General features: G+C 39.3%; 1 protein-coding gene across 6 annotated transcripts in view; it reads right to left on the reverse strand.

The window, feature by feature from the left end:
• RFESD (Rieske Fe-S domain containing) overlaps positions 1-11,133 on the reverse strand; it is a 50,052-nt gene extending 38,919 nt beyond the window's left edge. The window contains exons 1-6 of one of the 6 annotated variants that reach the window (XM_050794335.1): positions 11,056-11,133; positions 5,676-5,870; positions 4,807-4,883; positions 3,751-3,926; positions 3,620-3,654; positions 198-1,920 (exon numbers count right to left, since the gene is read on the reverse strand). In XM_050794335.1, coding sequence (XP_050650292.1) covers positions 1,654-1,920; positions 3,620-3,654; positions 3,751-3,926; positions 4,807-4,883; positions 5,676-5,735 — 615 coding nt within the window. In that variant the 5' untranslated portion in view covers positions 5,736-5,870; positions 11,056-11,133 and the 3' untranslated portion in view covers positions 198-1,653. Of the gene's footprint in view, positions 1-197; positions 1,921-3,619; positions 3,655-3,750; positions 3,927-4,806; positions 4,884-5,675; positions 5,871-9,906; positions 10,953-11,055 lie in introns of those variants that run through there. The other 5 variants (XM_050794333.1, XM_050794336.1, XM_050794337.1 and 2 more) reach the window with 5 other exon arrangements.
• Positions 11,134-21,455: the final 10,322 nt, after the last annotated feature.

A 21,455-nucleotide genomic window follows, 5' to 3' on the forward strand; every position in this document is an offset into this window, starting at 1 on the left:
GTAAAGTTATGAAGGATTTGCAATTCACAGATGTCACGTGTTAAGACACGTGTTAAGACCTGACTGGGCATTGAAGGATTATCACATGATAGAACAGACCGGGATGTACCTTCCTGAGAGATAGTATATGTTCTGTACGTAGTGAGTAGTTGCTGCCACAAACAGTATCTATAAAAAGCACAAGTCTGGTTCGTTGGTTGTCTGAGAAATGAGGACCAAGTGCTACTCATGCTATCCATACTCCAACAGAAAAGGAAGTGTAATAATATGTAGCAAAGGTCCCTGTAAGCAGAGTCTTTACTATATAGACCTTATTCATTTACTATTTTTATAATAACCAAGGGAAAGAGTCCAGGTCAGCTCCTTAGAATGTTAAGTATTAGATTTAGATTCTTAATGTAATTCTCCTCCTCTAAACGTATTACTGTGCTTTGCAACTAGGTTCCAATCTTGACAAAAAGTTCTTCTCACTCTGAATACATCATCTACTCATTTTGGCTATTTCTGGTCCCACATAGTGGTGATTTATGCATGAGCACTGACGATGCAAAAATCACCACTATGTGCTGCTGATTTTTGCATGGTGGGTGTCTGGGGTGTTATTTTAAATACATTACAGCTAGTATGGTATGAGCACCAGGCAAGTGAACAGTACTGACCATAAATAACTGACATGATAAAACCAGGGTGAACCAACTGAACATCAACCTTGCCTGGGAACTCCAAGGAACAAAACCCTAGATCTCCTCTCTATAACATTTATAGGAGACACTTAGTTGTGCATATATTCACATAAAGTTCTAAAAAATTTTTTAAAACCTTTATTTGAAAATTTCATATAGGCATTCGAAGTACACTGGCTCACTGAATAGGAGACTTTACATCTCTCATGGCTGGGCAGCAGCTGGGTCTGGCTTCCTTACTTCAAGATCTGCCTTGATCACAGAGAAACTAAGCCAAGGTTTATTTGGTTTTGATGTCTAGCACAGTGGTTAAGTTTCTTATTTTCAAGTTCAGCAGGTAAACTTATCTCATTTTTGGAGGTATTTTTAAAGTATAAAAAGTCTGCTATGTTATTTGGGAAAGTTGTACAGTTCAGATGTGAACATTTCAATGTATTTAAACTTTACCTAAAAATGTAAAAATAACAATCAAATAGGAGAGGTAGGGAATCCATAGAGATATAAATAAAACAAGAATGGAAGAATGCTGATAACTGTTAAAGCTGACTGATGGAAGTTCATTATATAGTCTACTTTGTATATATTAAAACTTTTTCAGAATTAAATCTGCTACATCAAACAGGGATTTTTTCCTATTTTAAAAATTAAATTAAAAAAAATTTCTTACTAAACCTTAATTTTTACCTATTATTTGTTTACTCCAAATTTATTTTCATCCTTCTTAAACAGAACATCCCAAACCTATAACCTTCAGGTTCTAATTAATCCAGAAGATTAGATAAAATGTATTCTATTGATCCTGATTATCCTTACATCATACTAAGTATGTGTGCTCTTAAACCTCTCAAATTTATATGAGTTTTAAATAGTTGTGCCTATGTTGAAAAATTTCATCACCTTTAAAACTGAAGCAGTTATTCTAAAAATGTTTTCAAGCATACACAATATTTTTCATTTCTATATATTTTTTTTATCGAGAAGAACTCTTAATTACTTTGAAGTCTCCAGTGGCATAAAAATCAGAGTCACACTTAAAAGGTTCACTAGAAAGAGTCACATAAATATTCCCATTGTCTACTGTCACTGTGTGAATCCTCTGCTTTACTCCTTTGGAGCACCACTTGGGTTTTGCTGATGGATCTTTAGGGTTTATAGACTGGTACAGACCTTCTCCTGTTGCCAAAGTAATTTTGTATTTATGCCAGGGGCAAACTATACACGGTCGTCCATCAAAATCCTGGGGAAGAGAATAACTCATTTAATATTCTGACATGTCAAATGTTCTTGATACACCATAGACTCTGAAGAGAATCTGCTGCAGAAGAACCAGGTTAAAAAACAGGTTAGCTTTTCTTTTTTCCTCCTATTTACAAATTATACAGCATAAAGCAGATCCTAATCTGAGAAGAGTCATCAAGCTCTTTTACAGTTGATCAGAAAGCCAGTTAGAGCTCTATCAGAAGACTGACATGCTCAGGCAACTAAAACATGTGACTGCAGCTGTGCGGTTATCTATCAGATGTCAACGTCACCTCCTTGACAGAAATGGGGCAAGGACTTCAAGTGCTTCTATAGGAATTTTCACTAGCTTCTGGAATTTTCACTAGCTTCTAGAATAATTATAAGGTTCGGATATAAATTCAAAAGGAGTTACTAAAGGCATGAGTGCATATGATAATAGAAGAGCAATCTGTGATCCAAAGTAGTTAATTCTCAACTTTTTAACTGTCTTGGTGAAGTGCTTCTCAAACACAGGAAGCACCTGGATCTTGTTTCAATGTATGTCTCTCTGTTTAAATGTAGTACGTCTAAGGGGTTGGGGTGACAAGATTCTGCATGTCTAAAAAGCTCCCATGTGACACCAAAGTTGCTGGTCTATGGACAACAGTTTGAGGAGCAAGGTCTTCAAGCTCTCATCATGGACTGAAACTAGGGAAAATTCTATGAAACTATTATCAGCTCACAAATGTAAGTGGGTGCTTTCATTTTTCCCCTCTATATCCAAAAGTGCAGGAATACTGATTTGTACTTTCATTTGGTGACTGATTTGTACTGTCAGCAAAGATTCACATTTTCATAATTTACATTACATAAAACTGTCAGCAAAGATTCACATATGTGGTTTTGAACAATGGGAAAAAATAGAAAAAATAAACACACATATGTTCTTTAACATGAGGACAGGTGTGTACACTCATCAAGTGTAGAGAAAGTGGAATGCTAAGTTCAAGCTTGTACTTTGCATCAGTTAGAGAGAGAGAGAGACCAATTTAATGAAGAAAGAAGAAATTTAGGTGACTACTTTTGGAATCCAAGGAAGCAAAGACAACTTCTTCCTCAGTTAAGACTACCGTGTGGTTTATGTCTTTAAAAATATATTTATACTATATATTTTTGTTATAAAAGTAATATATACTCATTGTAAAAAATTCAAATTATGTAGAGTATATAAAGTAAAAAGTGAATATTCTTTTTGATGAAAAAAATGAGATCTCATAAGACTATTATCTTATGACTTGCTTTTTTCAGTCACAAATACATTATTCACATCTCTCCATACTCATATAGATCTGCCTCATTAATTTAATGATTGCAAGGTACAGTTATTCCACAGCATGGCTGTATCATAATTTATTTAACCAGTTTCCTATTGTTAAAACATTATAATGAATAATTGCCTTCATTATAATAAATAATGCTACAATGAATCATTCCTATACAAATACTTAAACATCTGTGCAATTATGGCCATAGAATAGATATAGAGTATAATTGCTAGGTCAAAAGATATGCGTATTTCTCATATTTATCTTATGAATTCCAAGAATACTTGAAATTATACTCAAAGCATTAAAATATAGTTCAAACCAATTATAAATTAGTTTTGAATATATGTATATGCTGAATTTGCTGAAAATAAATTTAATTTTACATACCTCTATGTCTCCCAAATGTAAAGGTCCTCCTGAGTCTGAAAAGGAATCGGATATTACCTGCAGTCACTAAAAAACTGAAATTTTGATAGTTTTATGGTTTAAAGTTTTACAAATGAAAAATAAAATCTTACGGTAACAGCGAATATCCATAGCATGATATTCTCCCTTGTGGTAGAAAATGACCACTTCTCTATCATGGACAACAGCTGTCATTCTTTCAGATTTTTTAATGTCATCTTCTCTGCCCACACAGACAGAAGAATATTCCCTCTTTTCAGGATCTTGTGCAGAGCCATCAAGATTCATGCTAGTTGAACGTAAAGAAGGAAAGTTACAAGAAGTATTCACTAATTTGGTTCCAACTTAATGGAGATAACCATAAGAATGAATAGTTTGGACTTTTCAAGATTAATGGAGGCACTTTCTGTAGCTACATAAAACATTTATAAATACTGGATTATTATTAGTAGTAGTAGTATTAGTATTATTATTATTATTTTGAGACAGAGTCTCACTCTGTCACCCAGGCTGGAGTGCAGTGGCATGATCTCGGCTCACTGTAACCTCCGCCTCCCAGGTTCAAGGAATTCTCCTGCCTTGGCCTCCTGAGTAGCTGCGATTACAGGAGCCCACCACCATACCTGGCTAATTTTTGTATTGTTAGTAGAGACAGGGTTTTGCTGTGTTGGCCTGGCTGGTCTCAAACTCCTGACCTCAAGTAATCCACCCACCTCAACCTCCCAAAGTGCTGGGATTACAGGCATGAGCCACTGCGCCCAGCCATAAATACTGGATTATATTAAGTAGACAGTCATTACTTTGCGTTAGAGACTCTTAAAGACTGCCAAAATTAGGGAGGATTCCTCACTTTGAGGCTAGAGTTATATTAGATTCATTTCGAGGTCAAGAAGGAAATTTCAGAACTTGTAAAACATAGAAATTTAAGTTTCACTATCCCTTTATTTCCTATCAAATTTAACACTAAACAACATTCAGTTATTATCTGCATTGTTCTCAGCCTTCTGCTAAAGGCAGGATTCTTTGATTGTCTGAATAGTCTTCAGCCTCTTGGCTAAGGTGGTCCACCTGGTTTTGCCTCGAGTACACAGTTGGCTCTTACAGGCACAACCAGATAGCTATTACAGCAAGAGAAGATGGGTATGAATGAAAACTTTTCATTTTCTTACCTCAGATAAAAACTGGTCACTGAGATGACAGCTGAGCTGAAATGCCCAAAATGCAAATGAACTAGACATGCCAACAGCTGGGGGAAGAGAATTCCATACTGAAGGAACAGCAAATACAAAAGCCTGAAGGAAAGAAAAGGCTTGGTGAATGTGTTCCAGAAGACTGGAACATCATGTGCAAGATTGGTAAATAGGCAGGAGCCAGGTTGTGCAGTGCTGTGTACAGATTTTACTGTAAGAGCAAAGGAAAGCCACTAAAGAGTATAAAGCAGGAAAGTGTGACTTGATTTCTTTTTGAAAGAATGCCCTGGCTCTATGGAGAATGGATTATAGCAAAACAACAATGGATGCACAGAAATCAGAAAGCTAGGGGTCCATGAAAAAGATGGTGGTTTGCCCCAGGGGGTTGACACTGTAGGGGAGAAAAAGTAATAGTAACAGTAGCAGCAGTAGCTACAATTATATTGTGTTAACTATGTGCCAGGCACTATTCTAAGGCTACATTTATTTATTAACTCCTTTAATCCTCCATGATACTAAAAAGGTATCATTATTTTAATTTTATAGTACAGAGAAGTTGGGTTGATGCTACAGAAAAATAAATAAAGATGACTCCCAAGTTTTAGGTTTGTGCAGCTAGGTGAACTGTAGTGCGAAAGACTGTGATGAGAAAGGCCAAGAAATCAATGGTATTTTTGCAGGATGGAAAATCAAAAGCTATATACATTTTGCACATATTGAGTTTAAGGTATCGCAGAGACATCCAAGTAGAGATATCAAGTCAGCAACCAGATATAAGAGACTAAAGTTGAGAATATCTAGAGAGAAAAATTGGGGAGTTTCCAGGTTATAGAATTCTGTGGACTCACTTGGAGAGGAAGTGTATGTAAGGAAGAAGGTCTAAGACAATTCCTGAAGCACTTCAACATTTAGGGGTCAGGTGGAAGAGAGGCTGTAGAGACGCAAGACCAGTAGAGTATCCAAACTATTGCTAATCAAATGAAATTCATTCACAGCTTTCTTCTCTATCTTATATTCTCCTTGAATTGCAAATAGGTGGTAACCTAGAAAAAAAAGGCAGGCAATGAGGCCAAATAAATATCAATGCTGGTCATGTCTGTGTACTAAACAATAAATAATACATGAAGAAAACTCGAGGATCCTAGGAAACTGTCCTGACACTATGGTTGTTCTATAAAGAGTTGGGCCTACCCTGTACCCTTTTCTCTTTGTAAGTTCATTTACTCCCTATACATCCACCCTCCTAGAAATCAAATACTGATTAGTATCCAAGTAAGAGCTTATATTCAGAATATAACCATTACTACTATCTTTTCCCTGTATTTCTAAAGTTTATCTCCTAGTCTACTCTTTAGTATCCTTTTGGCCAAATATAGAAATTAAAAAGTGGGAAAAAAATCAAGACTTAGAAATATCTCAATATTATTTTTAGGAACAGGCTTAAGGGTTATAGGTTTGATCCTGTCCTTGCATCAAAATAATGACTCAGGACAGTGGCTCACACCTGTAATTCCAGCACTTTCAGGGTGGGAAGATCACTTACCAGGAGTTCAAGACCAGCCTAGGCAACATACCGAGACCCAGCTCTACATAAAAATGTTTTTTAAAAATTACCCAGGTGGGTTGGTACTTGCCTGTAGGGTTGACTGCTTAGGAGGCCCAGGGAGGAGGATCACTTGAGGCCAGGAGTTTGAGGCTTCAGTGAGCTATGATCATACCACTGTACTCCAGCCTGGGCAACAGAGTGAGACCCTGTCTCTAAAAATATTTTTTTAAGAAAGAAGTTTGCTGTGAAATGCTCAAGATATTAAACACACACTTATCTACAAATATTTAACAAAATTACAAACCAGGTGTCAACTTCAAATAAATATTCTAACTTTAGGAAGATACTTCATCATCCATGCCTTTTTCAAATATAGTAATATTGTAGTATTTCACAGGAAGTTAAATAATATAATGTACCTTTCCTTGATCAACAGGAATCTGCATTTTAATTCCACTCAAGCCTTAGGTTACCATTTTACATAAAAACACATATATCCAACTTCTTTTTTTTTTTTTTTTTTTTTTTTTTTTGACAGTCTCACTCTGTAGCCCAGGCTGGAGTGCAGTGGCTCAATCTCAGCTCACTGCAAGCTCCACCTCCTGGGTTCACGCCATTCTCCTGCCTCAGCCTCCCAAGTAGCTGGGACTACAGGTGCCCGCCACCATGTCCAGCTAATTTTTTGTATTTTTAGTAGAGACGGGGGTTACACCGTGTTAGCCAGGATGGTCTCGATCTCCTGACCTCGTGATCCACCTGCCTCGGCCTCCCAATGTGCTGGGATTACAGGTATGAGCCACCGCGCCCGGCCCTATCCAACTTCTTTAAAGAAGGCATTTGTACCTCAGTGTACCTAGCTTAGAATGGTTACACACTATGGGCCAGTCCCTTCCCCAAAAAAGAGAAAATGTTTTCATGGAAGTGCCAAGTGACTTTAGGCCTTCTGCAGAGAATTTTTCCTGATGGCTTCTCTAAATATTTATTTAAGCCTGTATAACTGATTGGAAGTTTTAAAATGTTAGCAGAAAAAGAGCATGGTTCATTTAAAAAGTAAGTTTATAAAACAAAAATTATTAAGAGTAAAATCTCTAAGTTAGTGTGTTAGGAGTGAGCTTTAGAAAAAGAGAATTTATAGGTCACTATTTTGAGAGAAATAGTTCTGAGCCATGTGGAAGACAAATATCAGATATCATTGTAAGTCTAGGCTCCAAAATTGAGGTGTAGATAGAGAGGTATGCGTGTGCATGTTTGTGCATGTGTGCATGTGTGTTGATGGGGAGAGGCAGGGGCTTTGAATTCAATGTATAAAGGAAGGCATCACACACATCAAGCTTAGAAAATTATAGGGATGTCAAATTTGCACTCTGAAGTTTGCATTTTTAATTCTTGCTCTAACCAATTTTTTTTTTAAATGGGGGGATACAAAATACATATGCTGTTTTTAAAAATTAGCTCACAATAAAAAAGAAAAATTTATTATTTTAAAGCAAAGGCAAAGAGGACCAGGGCCATGATTTTCTGGGTTAGCTATGGCTGACAGGAGGCAGGAAGACTATCTCTGAATGGTCATCTGGTTTTATTTGATTTGGGCAGGTACTCAAAAGAACATAAATTGCTCAGGTGGCAGTATTTACCTTCAGAGTTGGGCATGCAGCCTTCATCACATTTTGTGACAGAACAGAGGCATAATAATAAGAAAAATGGAAACAGACAAAGGAATGAACTGAAAGAAGGGGAAACAGGCTAAAGAAAAAGAAAAGAAAGAAATGTGGAATTTGCAATACATATAACTGACAAAGGCTTGAGATTCAGAATATATGAATAACTCCTATAGGCCAGTAAAAAAAATAACAAATAATCATAGAAAAATGGGCAAGACATGAACAAACGTTTCACAAATAAAGAAATCTGAATGGCCAATATATGTAAAGACATTCAACCTCATTAGCAGGAAAACGCAAAGGAAATGCAAAGCAAAGTCATTAATGTGATACTATTTTCTATCCACCAGGCTGACAAAAAATTATACCAAGTATTGGTGAAAATACGGAACTGCTAGTGATAACATAAATTTGTGCTACCACAGTTTGGCATTACCTAGTAAAGTTAAACATAATAATAATAATCCCACTTTGGGTATATGCCACAGAAATGCACACAGATATACCAGGAAACATACACAAGAATAGTTATAACAGCAAAAAACAAAAAACACAAAACCCATCAACAGTAGAAAGGAATGTATGTTCAATGGAATGCTGTACAGCAGTGAAAAATGTATCTCTACATCAAGTTGGATTAATTTCAAAAAACATAATTGCAAGTGAAAAATTTAAAAAGTCAGAGGATGTTTCCATTTTTATCACAAAAGTGGCAAAACCAAACAGTATATTATTCATGGATATATGTACTATAGGGTAAATATATAAAGAAAAGCAAGGAGATAAATATTTCTTAAATGTTTAAAAATACTTATTTTTTATATTTAAAATTACTCTTTTCAAGACTTAAGTTGTATCCTAATTTATATTTATGTAGCAAATGACCCCAAACCCAAGAAAAATGGAATAAAATTGCCCTTTCTATCCTCAGAGAATGTGCCTGTGCATAGATCATGAATGAACTATTTTGAGACTTTTGTACAGCTAATTTCAAAACTTGGCACCAAAGGAGGAATGAATAGTTCTTTTTTTTTTCCTTCCAGGCAAAAAATAGAAAAGTACTATCAAAAAGTAATGAAATACAAGAGATGTAGTATAATATCAAAAGTTAATTATGTTTTCCCAACTCCCAAATAAATGAGAACCAAATACAAGCCTTTCTCAAATTTGAGTCACTACAAACTTACAGTCTTTGCAAGGTTTGCCTCCAACCCGAAAAACTGGTGAACTTTGAAGGGGCTGATAAAAAAGGAGCAGAGAAGACTGGGGCTAAACGATAAAGGCTTCAGAGAACTATGATTACGGCCTTGCATTTTGCTTAGAAAGTATTATTTTATATGTCAAATAATAGTTTCCTCTATGTATCTTAAATGGTACCATTTATAATATCTGATGACTTTTTACATTTAACACCCATATTATTCTTACTATTGTGAATATCATGAACCATTCAGACAACAGGAAAAGCCCATGTGTTCACCTTAATTATCGTTATTTTGATGAACTATTCATAAACTCCCAATGTATTTCGATTTTAAGTCTACTTTAAGATAGTGGAATCTTAACTGAATGAAACAGAAAATTAAAGGACTCATCCAGTTTGGGGGCTAGATGAAAACTTCCCCCTGAAAAATTTAGTTGTTGTGTTCCATGTTCTCATCGAGAAAAATTTTTGGCCTGTCCCTAAAATTGGTTTCTAAAGGTGCTAACTCCATATAAAATTACAAATCAGCTGAATGGATACTTGGTCACTATTAGATCCCTTTCCGACACAGGAAATAAATTCAAGTTGAATTTTTAAAAATATTTAGTGTAACTCAAATTTCCACAAGACGCTGGAGATAAAAGAGACACGAAGTGAAACGTACTTACTTGTCACTCCTCTTGAGCCATGACTAAGGTGCTTTTACTAAGTCTGGAAACTTTGCCTACACGTTATCAGAATGCTTATCTCAAGTTTGACACCCTTGCTTTTAGGTGCAGGGAAGAAAAATGTCTTAGTTGTTTCTGAATGGCAGAATAATAATGGCTAAAACTAGCTGTCCTTCAGTAAATGCTTACTGCTTGGACCCTTTGAATATAATAGTTCATCAGTCTTCACAAAACCACCAAGGCGTAGGCATTAGTTTTATTCAGGTAGCACCCACTTTTTTATAAAAACATGGGGCTTGCAAGTAAACTACCCTGAAGACACAAAAACCTTTTAGCAAAGCAAAATTTTAGCAAAGCAAAATTTTAGCAAAGCAAAAAAAAAAATGGTGATATATATAGTACTGATATTTATATATGTCACCAAAGATGTGATCACGAGTGAGCTAGACCTGGGTTTGCATCCCAGTTCTGCCTTGATTTGGGGCAAGTTGCTTAATTTCGCTGTGCTGCAGTTCTTTTACTGTAAGAAGGGCCCGCCACATCGGGGTGCACATAGGGTAAAGCACATAAATGCTTTAACACACGTCAAATGTTTAGAGCAGGCCTAACGCAGGAAAAGCTCAAAGCGCGTTAGCTGGCACCTCTAAGGTCCATCCAGCTCCGGCAGTTATCCTGACTAACTTCAAGCTGTGTTTAACATTTCGGTAAAAACGGCCTGCAGTTCGGAGACTGCACGTGGCTGTCCAGGTGCTGTAAATTCTCCACTACAGACTCCAGGAGAGAGTATCTCCAGGACGGCCGGGGCTGCGGTAGCCTGGAGCAGCTTCTATACTTTAGAGCGCACGAATGCCATGAAAGCTTGTTAGAACGACCCGCATACCCCCCTGAGGTGGCAGGTCTCAGGTGCAGCCCAAGTTTCAAGGTGAACAAGCTCAGTGGGTCTCCTGTGCCTGGGCGGAAGCCCGCCCTGGCAGGTTAACAGTTAACGCTGAACCGAAACCCAGGAGGCCTCAGGCCTCGCAGCGGCCCGGAGCAAAGGCCACAGGCCAGCAACCCCGCACAGCCGGAATGCCGAGTCCACGCCCGCGGCCCAGCCAGAAGCAGCTGGTCCCGCGAGCCCGCCCCCTGCGCGGCGAGAACAGAACTTACTGTCCCCGAGTCCTCGCTCCGCCTCCGCGTGACGCTACTGCGCGAGCCAGAGCTCCAGACTCGCGCGGCGCCTCGACGGGGCGGGGCAAGGTCATCCACGTGAACGGAGAAGGCCCGCCCCCAGGACCGCCTCTATGGCATTGCCGGCAGATGACCCTGACCCTGGTTGATAGAGATCGCTGGCCAACAGCGCCTAGGCAGCACCTTCAAACGGGCAGGCCTACTCGTGTGCTTGACAAATGTGGATAGCATCAGTTTACTTTTTAGATGTTTGTTGGTCTCATTACATTTATTCAAATTTTAGATGCGCCCAGCGATTTCGTTCAGGAATTTACCCTATACAAATATTTGCAGGTCTTCGCGATGCTTGTAATCCATGTATAAGGATGTTAAGGCAGGGCGTGGTGGCTCATGCCTGTAATCCCAGTACTTTGGGAGGCCGAGGCGGGCGGATCACCTGAGGTCGGGAGTTTCAGACCAGCCTGACCAACATGGAGAAACCCCGTCTCTACTAAAAACATAAAATTAGCCGGGTGTAGTGGCCCATGCCTGTAATCCCAGGTACTCGGGAGGCTGAGGCAGGAGAAGAGCTTTGAACCCAGGAGGCAGAGGTTGCGGTGAGCCGAGATGGCGCCGTTGCACTCCAGCCTGGACAACAGGAGCGAAACTCCATCTCAAAAAAAAAAAGGATTTTTTTTGCAATGAAATAATCAGAATAACTAAAGTGATAACACGGAGGAATGGTTCAATAAAACACAGCACAACAGTACAGACGTCTATTACTTCGTGGCTGTGTACTGTATACTCAAAGGACAGGTGCGTGATGTAATGAATATTAAAGGCAAAGCATGGAATACTATATGCGGTGTGCTGTCTTTAATGTAAACAAAAATTATTTTTTGAAATACAAACATGCAGGTATGTATATAAACTTTTTCTGGAAAAATCAAAAGAAACAATAGTGGTTGCTTTGGGAGGAGATGGAGAGTTTTCACTTTCATATTTTGAACTTTGCAATTTTGTTTTTTTCTCATTATACTTCCCTGAATTGACAACAACAAAGAAAACCACCAAACTTTCATATCTGTGTTCCGAGCTGGGAAACTAGATGAGCCTAAGTTTTTAAAAGTTTCCTTGACTACCTTCCAATGCAGTGGTTCTTAACCCTGGTTATGCCTTAGAGTCGCTTGGGAGTTTTGAAAAGTCGTGATGCCCAGTGTGTATGCCAGACCAACAAAACAAAACACAGATTTATTTGGGGTTGGGGGCAGGTGGGCAGATTCAATATATGTTTTTAACTTCCTGAGTGATTCCAGTGTGAACCCAAGGTTGAACGCTACAACTTGTATTTAGTATGGTGACATATTGATCTCCGGCTCTAGGGTGGCCCAGTGAACCTAGGGCAGCCGAAACCCAGGAACTTTGTCCATTTACCTCAGTGTGCTATATAAATGCCATTTTTAAAAATGAGCCTCAACCTGTAAGAAGTTGAATAGCTCAGAATAATTTGCCTCCAGTGCTAGTTTCTTCTGATTCTATTCTTTTCAGTATAGTTTTAGGGTGATCAATAATATTTTATAGGGTCATTACCCTTTTGGCCATTTGTTTCACTGACCCAAACACAAATTAACTATCTAGTTTTGATGTATCACTTATCAAAGAGATAAAATATATTTTGATTTATTATAATTTCCATTATCTGTTAGTCATCCCAAATGATTTTATTGGCACATGGAAGGTGTTAGCAGTCCCCAGCTTGTCATCAAAGGACTAAATAAGGTTTGCCATTTTAGAAATCCTTTTTCACTTTGTCATATTCTGGACATTAAAAAAGGACACATCTTACATCCATCGACCTTAAATTTGATTTTGAATAAACTGAAGACCTCAGTAGTTATACATGCATATGCACACAAGAAGGATGAAAGAAGAGAAACTTTCTTTTATCTCTACCAAAAGTATTCATATGGTTAGTCATGTGATGTTTGGAAAGCTATAATGGAGGTCAGAATAAACTACCCTTCTTCATTTCCCAAGTACACACACACACAAACGCACAAAACCATTCACACACAGACATGCACATTAGGTAACAGCAAGAACCCATCCAGTCTATTTGGAAGTCATTATTGTTCAGAATAAAGTTCATGATTCCAACTGTTATTTTGCCTTTTTTTTTTTTTCAATAGAACAATGTGAGCAATGCTGCCACTAAGTTTCACCTGTGGCCAACTTGGGGCATGTTTTACCTTTTCTTTTCTTCCTTCATTTGTTTTAGCCTTTCCTTTTCTACGCTTCTAACTTTGGCCTATTAGTGACACCTAGTGGTACCTGTGGCCAGCTTTCCCCCTGATTTTGGCTCTCAATATCTTCATATATGTTTTCAACTGAAAACTGTGAGTCTAGTCCCTCTGCCGTGAGCATCAGGCTGTTTCTCGGCAGACTTTTCAGGTACCAAGACTCCCCTCTTAAAGAAGTTAAAAACTTGCCTTCAATCCTAAGCCAAAATCTGTTTTGACTGCTAGTGAAGGCACTTGTGTGCTGCTAGTTTCACTATAGGGAAGTTTGAAGAGTGTCCGCCGATCTGAATTTCCTACTCCTTTACACTAGAAAAGGGTGATAATACTGCCCTTACTAGGCCCTGGAACTCAGATTATGAGACAGTGAGGGTGGCTCTAAATGCCACCTATGTGCTTATGACTCCTAAATGAATGTCTCCAGACATACGTTTGTTGGCGATGCCTACTTGACATTTCCATGGGGCTACTGTGGCAGAAACAGTGGTGTTCACCAGACATCCCATCGACTACCACACATTTCCCAGCTCCACTTACAGTTTGTTGCGGCCACATAGCCAGTTTTGAACAATGGGTTGTAGACAGAAGCATAGAAAAGCTGAGATGAGACTTCTCCAGTTGCCTCTTTTTCTATCGTAAGAATTAACAACATTCTGCATGGTGGAGCCTACACCAGCCTGGGTCCCTGAGTGACTATGCGGAACAGAGACCACATACCCCCACCAATTCCCTAACTTCCACTAAGCCGTGAAAGTCACATAACTTAAGTGAGAAATAAATTTTTATTATGTTAAGGCCCCTGGAATTTTAAGGTTGTTTATAACATACAATAGTGTGACCTGATAATTCATAGCTATCTCTAATTTCATTGTGTTCAAAATCAAAATATTAGTTCTCTCCCATAAATCTGCATTTCTTTGTCTTCTCCATCTGTATAAGTGACAACACTGTCCATCTTCAGGCTTAAGGGAGAAATCTGGATGTCTTCCTTGACTCCTCCCTTTTCCTTACCGCACCCCTTCTTGCCCGCCCATGCAGAAAGGAGTTCACATAGCTGACCTGAGACTGCTATCCTTAAAAAGGTCTGCTAGCAAGATTGGCCCTTCACTGACATGTGAGAACTTGGCAGGTAAACAGTCTCTTACTGTTGTGCCAAAGCCCCATTAACCTCAGTAGGAAAGGAACCAGGTTCAAGAGGCCGAAGAACAGACCTAGAGCCAGCAAACAAAACTTAGTGTTTTATTAGGTGCTTACAGAGTCCAGTGGTGGTGGGCTGGGCAGGAAAACTGCAACCGCCTGCAACCATCATGCAGTTTATATGGTATTTTCACTTTATACCCTCCCCCTAATAATCTCCACCTGGCAACCTTCATGTATCCCAAAATTCAGGGCCTCAGTTCCCTGTATTAGATGTTTCTCATAGACAAAGAATTATTCTCCAGGTTGGCTACTCCCAGATTTCCTAGCTCAGAACATGCATTCAGGTGCATCTGCCATACGGGGTCATTCTGAGGGTATGCATAAATTATTGCTATCAGGTGAGTTTACCCGACACCTACACCTACACATATAAAGCTTTCCCTAAATGATAAAAGTGACTCACTGTGCCTAAGCTATTTGTACAAACAATGTGTTCTATGCTGATCCCTTGCCTTCCTTCTGAGATTCTAGAACTTGGTACCTGCTAAGCAGAGGTGCCTGTGACCAACCCCCAATAAAAACTTTGGCTGCTGAGTCTCAGTCTTTCCTGGGCAAAAACATTGCAGGCATGTTTCTACGTTTCCATTTCTGGAGGAAGAGTGCAGTCTGTGTGGCCCCTCGTGAGAGGGAGAACATATAGGAATCCTGCACACACAAGTCTTACACGCGCTGCCTGTCTTTTTCTTTACAATCCAACTGTGTATCCTTACTGTTTCTGTAATAGCGTAACTGTAATGAGTCCCAGAATCTAGTGAATCTCTGAATGTGAAGGTGTCTTAGGGACCCCTTGATATCCCCCCATATCTAATCCAGCACTGAGTCCTGCCAATTCTTCCTAAAATGTATATGAAATTACACCACTTCTTACCTTATCTGCTATCACCACCCTGAAGATGCCATCATCTTTTATTTGTGTTGGACTTTGAGAGGGCCCAGTAACACCTTTGTTTTATTTTCTGCCTGAGTTTGGAACCAATTGTGAGACACAGAAAGAGATCAAGGTGTGAACTTTATTTAATTATGAACATCTCAATTGGGGTGGCTTAAATGTGCAGCCAAAGGGACTGACAGCCTCCTGAATTAAACTTATGTATCAAAACTCTCTTAAAACTGTCCTCTCTAGAGGACAGACTAGATTGTACCCTCTCTACGGGTACACAAATCTGTTGAAAGAAGAAAGGAGCTAAGCTGAGCATACCAGGAGAAGTGAGTGAAGGTTGGCGATTTGAATAGCTGAAACACTTCTTGTTCACTCCTGATTTTTACCTGCCTGGTGGGACGCCAAGTCCTGAGCATTAAGTAAATGATACACAGCTGACGTAAGTAGGGGTGTGGAGAAGAGAGTCTGATCAGCAAACACCACTGACCCTGCATTGAGCCTGAAGCAAAACACTGGCCATTTGAACCAAGTCAGGCTTAGCAAACACACACAACAGAGCTATGTGGGCCCAGTAAAGGCAAACCCCAGAGGTTTTTAGGTGATGTGGGCCTCGGGTGCAAGCTGCTGCTCCTTGACCTTGATCAACATTCAGAACATATTCATTCTGCTACGCTGAGTGTTAGCAGAGACAGGGAGGCCACAAAGACCTAAGAGAGCAGGTATAATTAAGACAAGGACTAAATTATGTCTTTAAGGACTTTGGCCTTTCAGACAGTAGTGGGTAGAGTCAAGTTTGCTGCAGTTAGAGGTAATGATATTAATGGAACTGAAGCTTCAGGTTCCCACACTTGTGTGGGGCCTTTCCAAGATCCTGAGGTCCTCAGGGACACTAGTAATGTGTTCACATGGTCATGTGCTCTTGCTCTCTCTCACCCCACCCCTCATATATATAATTATATATAATTTGGTAACATACACGAAAATACAGAAAAGTACAGGGAAACTCTATTCCCGAACACCCATTTGAGAGTATAGTACCAATCTGATGCCCCGTCAGTCCCTAATGCTTTAGTATGTATTTTCTCCAAATGTGGACCTTCTTCTACATAACCACGATACAGCCATCAAAATCAGGAAGTTAACACTGACACACTACCATCTAATCCTCAAATTCAGTTCAGAATCAAGATTGTATGTTTAGTTGTCATGTCTCCAGGTTTCTTCAGTCTGAGATATTTCCTTCGTCTTTCTTTAACATTTATGATATTGGCATTTTTGAAGATTACAGGCCATTCATTTTGTAGAATGTCCCTCAATTTGAGTTTGTCTGATGTTTCCTCCTGATTAGATTCGGGTAATGAAAGCACATCACAGAGATTGGACTTTGAGCCTCTGTAGGTTGCGCCTTGATTCCCTTCCCACTGGGCTTGAGCTGGCCGCGCTACATCACCACGCCATGTTGCCATCTATCCCACGAGGGCTCTGACACTCCTCTGGGAGCCACTGTGGTCACTCCTCCTTCCCATCTCCCTAGCTAGCATGTGTGTCTACCCCGCTCTGTCCCACCTGCTGGCTTTAGGACTGAATTGTTCAGAAAAGAGAAAGAAGACAGGGAGGAATAATGATAATAATGTTTTTGTAAAATGTGTAAAAGCAAGGTAACTTAACTTCTGTGGATCAAGGCCATTGTCTGTTTTCCTTCTGTCACTCAGACATTTTGGGGACCTGGCGAAGGGCCTTCTGAGTTGGAAATATATTTAGTTTGGGTTTAGTGGGATATAGTTGTATGGTTTATAGCTTCCAAGAATTCTCCAACTGCTCACTGTGGTGACTCTCCCTGCATGCCCAAATGAGGGTGAGGGCCAGGGTTCTCTCAAAATGTGAAGGTGGGACAGTGCTGGACATGGAAATATGTGAGTCCTAGAGCAGAAGCCAGATTTGAAATGGATGGAGCCAGAAATTAGGCTGTAGAAAATTCCATCATCGGATGTTCGGTAATGTTGTAAGTGTGGGATTCTGTTCTCATCGACAGTACACATGAAACGTGCTTAGTAATAACATCATGTAAACTATAAACCCACCACATCTTTTTTGATGGGAATCATGTGAAATAGAATTTATCAGAATTCCTATGTCTAAAGTACACAAACCTGTACTGGGTCTACAAACTAAGTTTGTTTTATGCTTCCTGTCAATTAAAAAAAAGATTAATACTGTAGGAAAGATTGAATTATCTATTTGTTCCATTTATATAAAATATTATCATAAAATTATTGTGTGAAGGGATTGCTAGAGAGTAAGTAGACAAGATTGTAGGCAAAAGCTATTATAGAGGTGTGTCTGGCAATTGATGTTTGCTATTATGGCTGTTTTAAAATTATTTGTATTTTTTGTGATTAATCATTCTAATTAAATATTTGCTTTTATATGTATTTTTAAATGTATTGTTTTGTATCTTTTTCTTAAAGAGAACCCTTCCCCACATTGTCACCTAAATCTATACCCAGCTGCATTTAAACTGTAAGGCGGCTGAGCTCCGCGTGTGCCTAACTGGAAATTGCCCATGTAGGGATGAGTAGGCAGCACTGCTTCAGATTTCATTCTGCATTCTGGGCCAGAGAGGGAACTGTGGAAGGACAAACCTTACATTCCTGTAGTACGTCCACATGCTCAGAGTCACTCCACATCATCCATGGAGTCAAGAGAGCTCTGGAGAAAGCGTAGCTCAAGGCAGATTGTTTAGCCTGCCACTGAAAACAGCCACTGAGGCACAGGATTGAAAACACGCTCCCAAGAGAGCTCCATGTCAATAGACAGAGATCTTGCTCAAGTAAGTACAAGAGCTCAGAATGGAAATGGCGATGAAGAAAATTTTAATTGATAAGAAGTGAAAGACACGTGGAGACTGGGGCTTCACCTTTGTAAATTTCTAAACTTGTTGGAAGGCAGAATAACTCTATTGCCTGTGTCTGTGAATGGCTCACCCTCTGCCCACTCCGTCCCCCAGATTTGTTCAGCATGATGCCCAAACGAACCTCTTATGAAAAGATTTCTCCCAAATAGTTTACCTGCACAGGGTATAGGTTTGGATTTCCTGCACTGAGTGACTGACAGCCACCCTGAGGAAGTTGAGACACAGTCTCTCCTCTCAGATTCTAAGCCTATGCTAGAGTTTTTGGGTTCTAGAAGTACATCTTTATTTGGCAGTTGCTCCAGGGACACAGAATGGTTTGTTTCCTAACTTTGGTGGGTAGGTGAGAGGCTAGTGCTACAATAATGTTCTGGCTTCTGCTAAGACTTTTAACTCTTTAAAAGAGTGAGGCTCGGCTGGGCGTGGTGGCTCACGCCTGTAATCCCAGTACTTTGGGAGGCCAAGGTGGGCAGATCACCTGAGGTCAGGAGTTCGAGACCAGCCTGACCAACATGGAGAAACCCTCGTCTCTACTGAAAATACAAAATTAGCCGGGCGTGGTGGCGTATGCCTGTAATCCCAGGTACTTGGGAAGCTGAGGCAGGAGAAGCGCTTGAACCCAGGAGGCGGAGGTTGCGGTGAGCTGAGATCGTGCCATTGCACTCCAGCCTGGGCAACAAGAGTGAACTCTGTCTCAAAAAAAAAAAAAAAAAAAAAAAAGAGTGAGGCTCATCAGAAACTGGAAAATGAACAAATACAGCTTCAGAGATAGACTGTAGATGCAACTGCTGAAGGCTTCAGGAGTCCCCCAGCTGAGGCTGTACAGAATCAGAAATACGAAGAGCTCTGATTTTTTTCATAGCAGTACAGAAAATTTTGATTTTCGAACTTTGACCCTTCAGATTTTGATGGCTTTGGGCTTTACCTTGCAAGAGGATTTAATCTCTCAGCCTCAATTTCCCCCAGACATTAGTTTAGAGCCCAGATATGATGTTTTTGGTTTTTGTTTTTTAGTTGTTGTTGTTTCATTTTTAACTGGGCTCCTCTAATCCCAACAGAGGAGAGTGTCCAGGAGCGGGAGTCCAATGGAAGTCCTTTCACGTGAGACTCAAGGGGTAAGGCATGTGTGTTTCCATCTGACACTCTGCTAGGGCTGGTGTTTCTGGCACGTGTGTGCTTCATTGAGCGTGGAAGGTTATTGTGAAGATAGCCGAGGCTGCTAGAAGGTGTTCATTTAGAGAGTAGTTTTGCCCATTGACCTTTAAAGACTCTGAGAGGTTCTGCTGTAAAGAAACCTGGTTGGGAAGGGAAGAATAAATGAGAAGATGTCATGGGAAAACATTCAGAAAAATCCAGAATGTGGAATATTCTATTAATACAAGACAACTCGCTTGGTCTCATAAAAAACACAGTACTCTTTTTAAAAAGTTCAGGAAGACTGTTTTAAAATAAAAGGCACTAGACAGACATAACAATCAAATGCAATGTGTGAACTCTAGATTTTATTTCAAAAGAAAAAATTATCTATACAAGTAGTATTCAGAAAAAAAGGGAAAATTTGAACATGGACTGGGTATTACATGGTATTATGGAAAATTGTTAATTTTCTTAAGTGTTATAATGCTTCTGTGGTTATGTAAGAATGTCTTAGGAGATGCATGCTCAAGTATTTGGAGGCAAAGTGTAATGTTATCATGAGTCTGCAACTGATTTTCAAGTTATTCACCACCAACAACAACTATATACATATATATAAATGAAGATGGCAAAATGTTAACAATGCTGAACTTTAGTGGTTAATATGTGGGTGTTCTTTTGTGTTACTCTTAGCTTTTCTGTAGCTTTATAATAAGAAGTTAAAGAAGCATATTTAACCTAGTGTTCCAAACATTTAACTCTGAAACTCTTTTTTACCCCTTACAATAACATTAATACTGAAGCATCTTCTGCTTCTTAGAGTACACTCTGGGACTAGGACAAGTTCTTAGTAGCTATATTTAAAAATATACAATAATGATAAATGCTAAGTGAAAAATAAAAATCTTCTTGAAAATTCAAAATGCGCTCTAAAAGCCCATCTCAATAACTCAGAAAGAGCAGGTCTAATGCTCTTGGCATAGTGGTGTGACTTCATTGACCAGAAAGATGAAGGTCAAAGCTTGCTCAATGATTCCTGAATGTCTAGTAGGCATTAACCCGAAATGTTTCTCTTAGTATAACCTCAAGGATGATGATCCAGGCTAAAGTTTTGTTTGTTTGTTTTTTGTTTTGTTTTTGTTCTTGTTTTTGAGATGGAGCCTCACTCTGTCCCTAGGCTGGAGTGCAATGGCATGATCTTGGCTCACTGCAACCTCCACCTCCTCGGTTCAAGCATTTCTCCTGCCTCAGTCTCCCAAGTAGCTGGGAGTACAGGTGCACACCATACCCGGCTAATTTTTATATTTTTAGTAGAGACTGGGTTTCTCCATGTTGGTCAGGCTGGTCTTGAACTCCTGACCTCAGGTGATCCACCCTCCTCAGCCTCCCAAAGTGCTGAGATTACAGGCATGAGCCACCATGCCCGGCCCTAAAGTTTTAATCATCTGTATACTCTGTGCTTAAAAAACTACAGGAAATAATAGATCACTCAGAGCACTTTCAGGAAGAGATGTAAAGAAAAATTTGCAGGCATAATTGATGCAAAGTACACAGAATAAGGTTAATAAAATTATTATTTATAATTTTAATCTGAATCCATAGCATTTATAAATGTGTATCATTTGATTTCCTTCAGTGGAGATTTGGGGATGTATAGTTGACTCTGCTGTCATTCACTTTCTCTTTTTCTGGTAAAGTTTTTTTTAGGGAATTCCTCTTGGGCAACACTTCTACGTAGTCTAGGTGGGCCACATATACACCCCTGCCCCCACCCTTTCTTATAAAAAGAGGTTCACATAACGCAGATCTGACCATGCACCCAATTCAGTGCAGTCAATTCTAGATATTTTGCTGAAATTATGTGAAACAAGGCACTTCCTTTCTATTGGTTTCATTAATCTGGTTGTATGTGTTGTTGGAAGTCCCTTCATCACTAGGGAGGTAGACTGTCTAAGAATTAAGCCAACCAAGAGCA

The sequence above is a fragment of the Macaca thibetana genome, chromosome 6, assembly GCF_024542745.1.
Source record: "Macaca thibetana thibetana isolate TM-01 chromosome 6, ASM2454274v1, whole genome shotgun sequence".
Taxonomy (NCBI): domain Eukaryota; kingdom Metazoa; phylum Chordata; class Mammalia; order Primates; family Cercopithecidae; genus Macaca; species Macaca thibetana.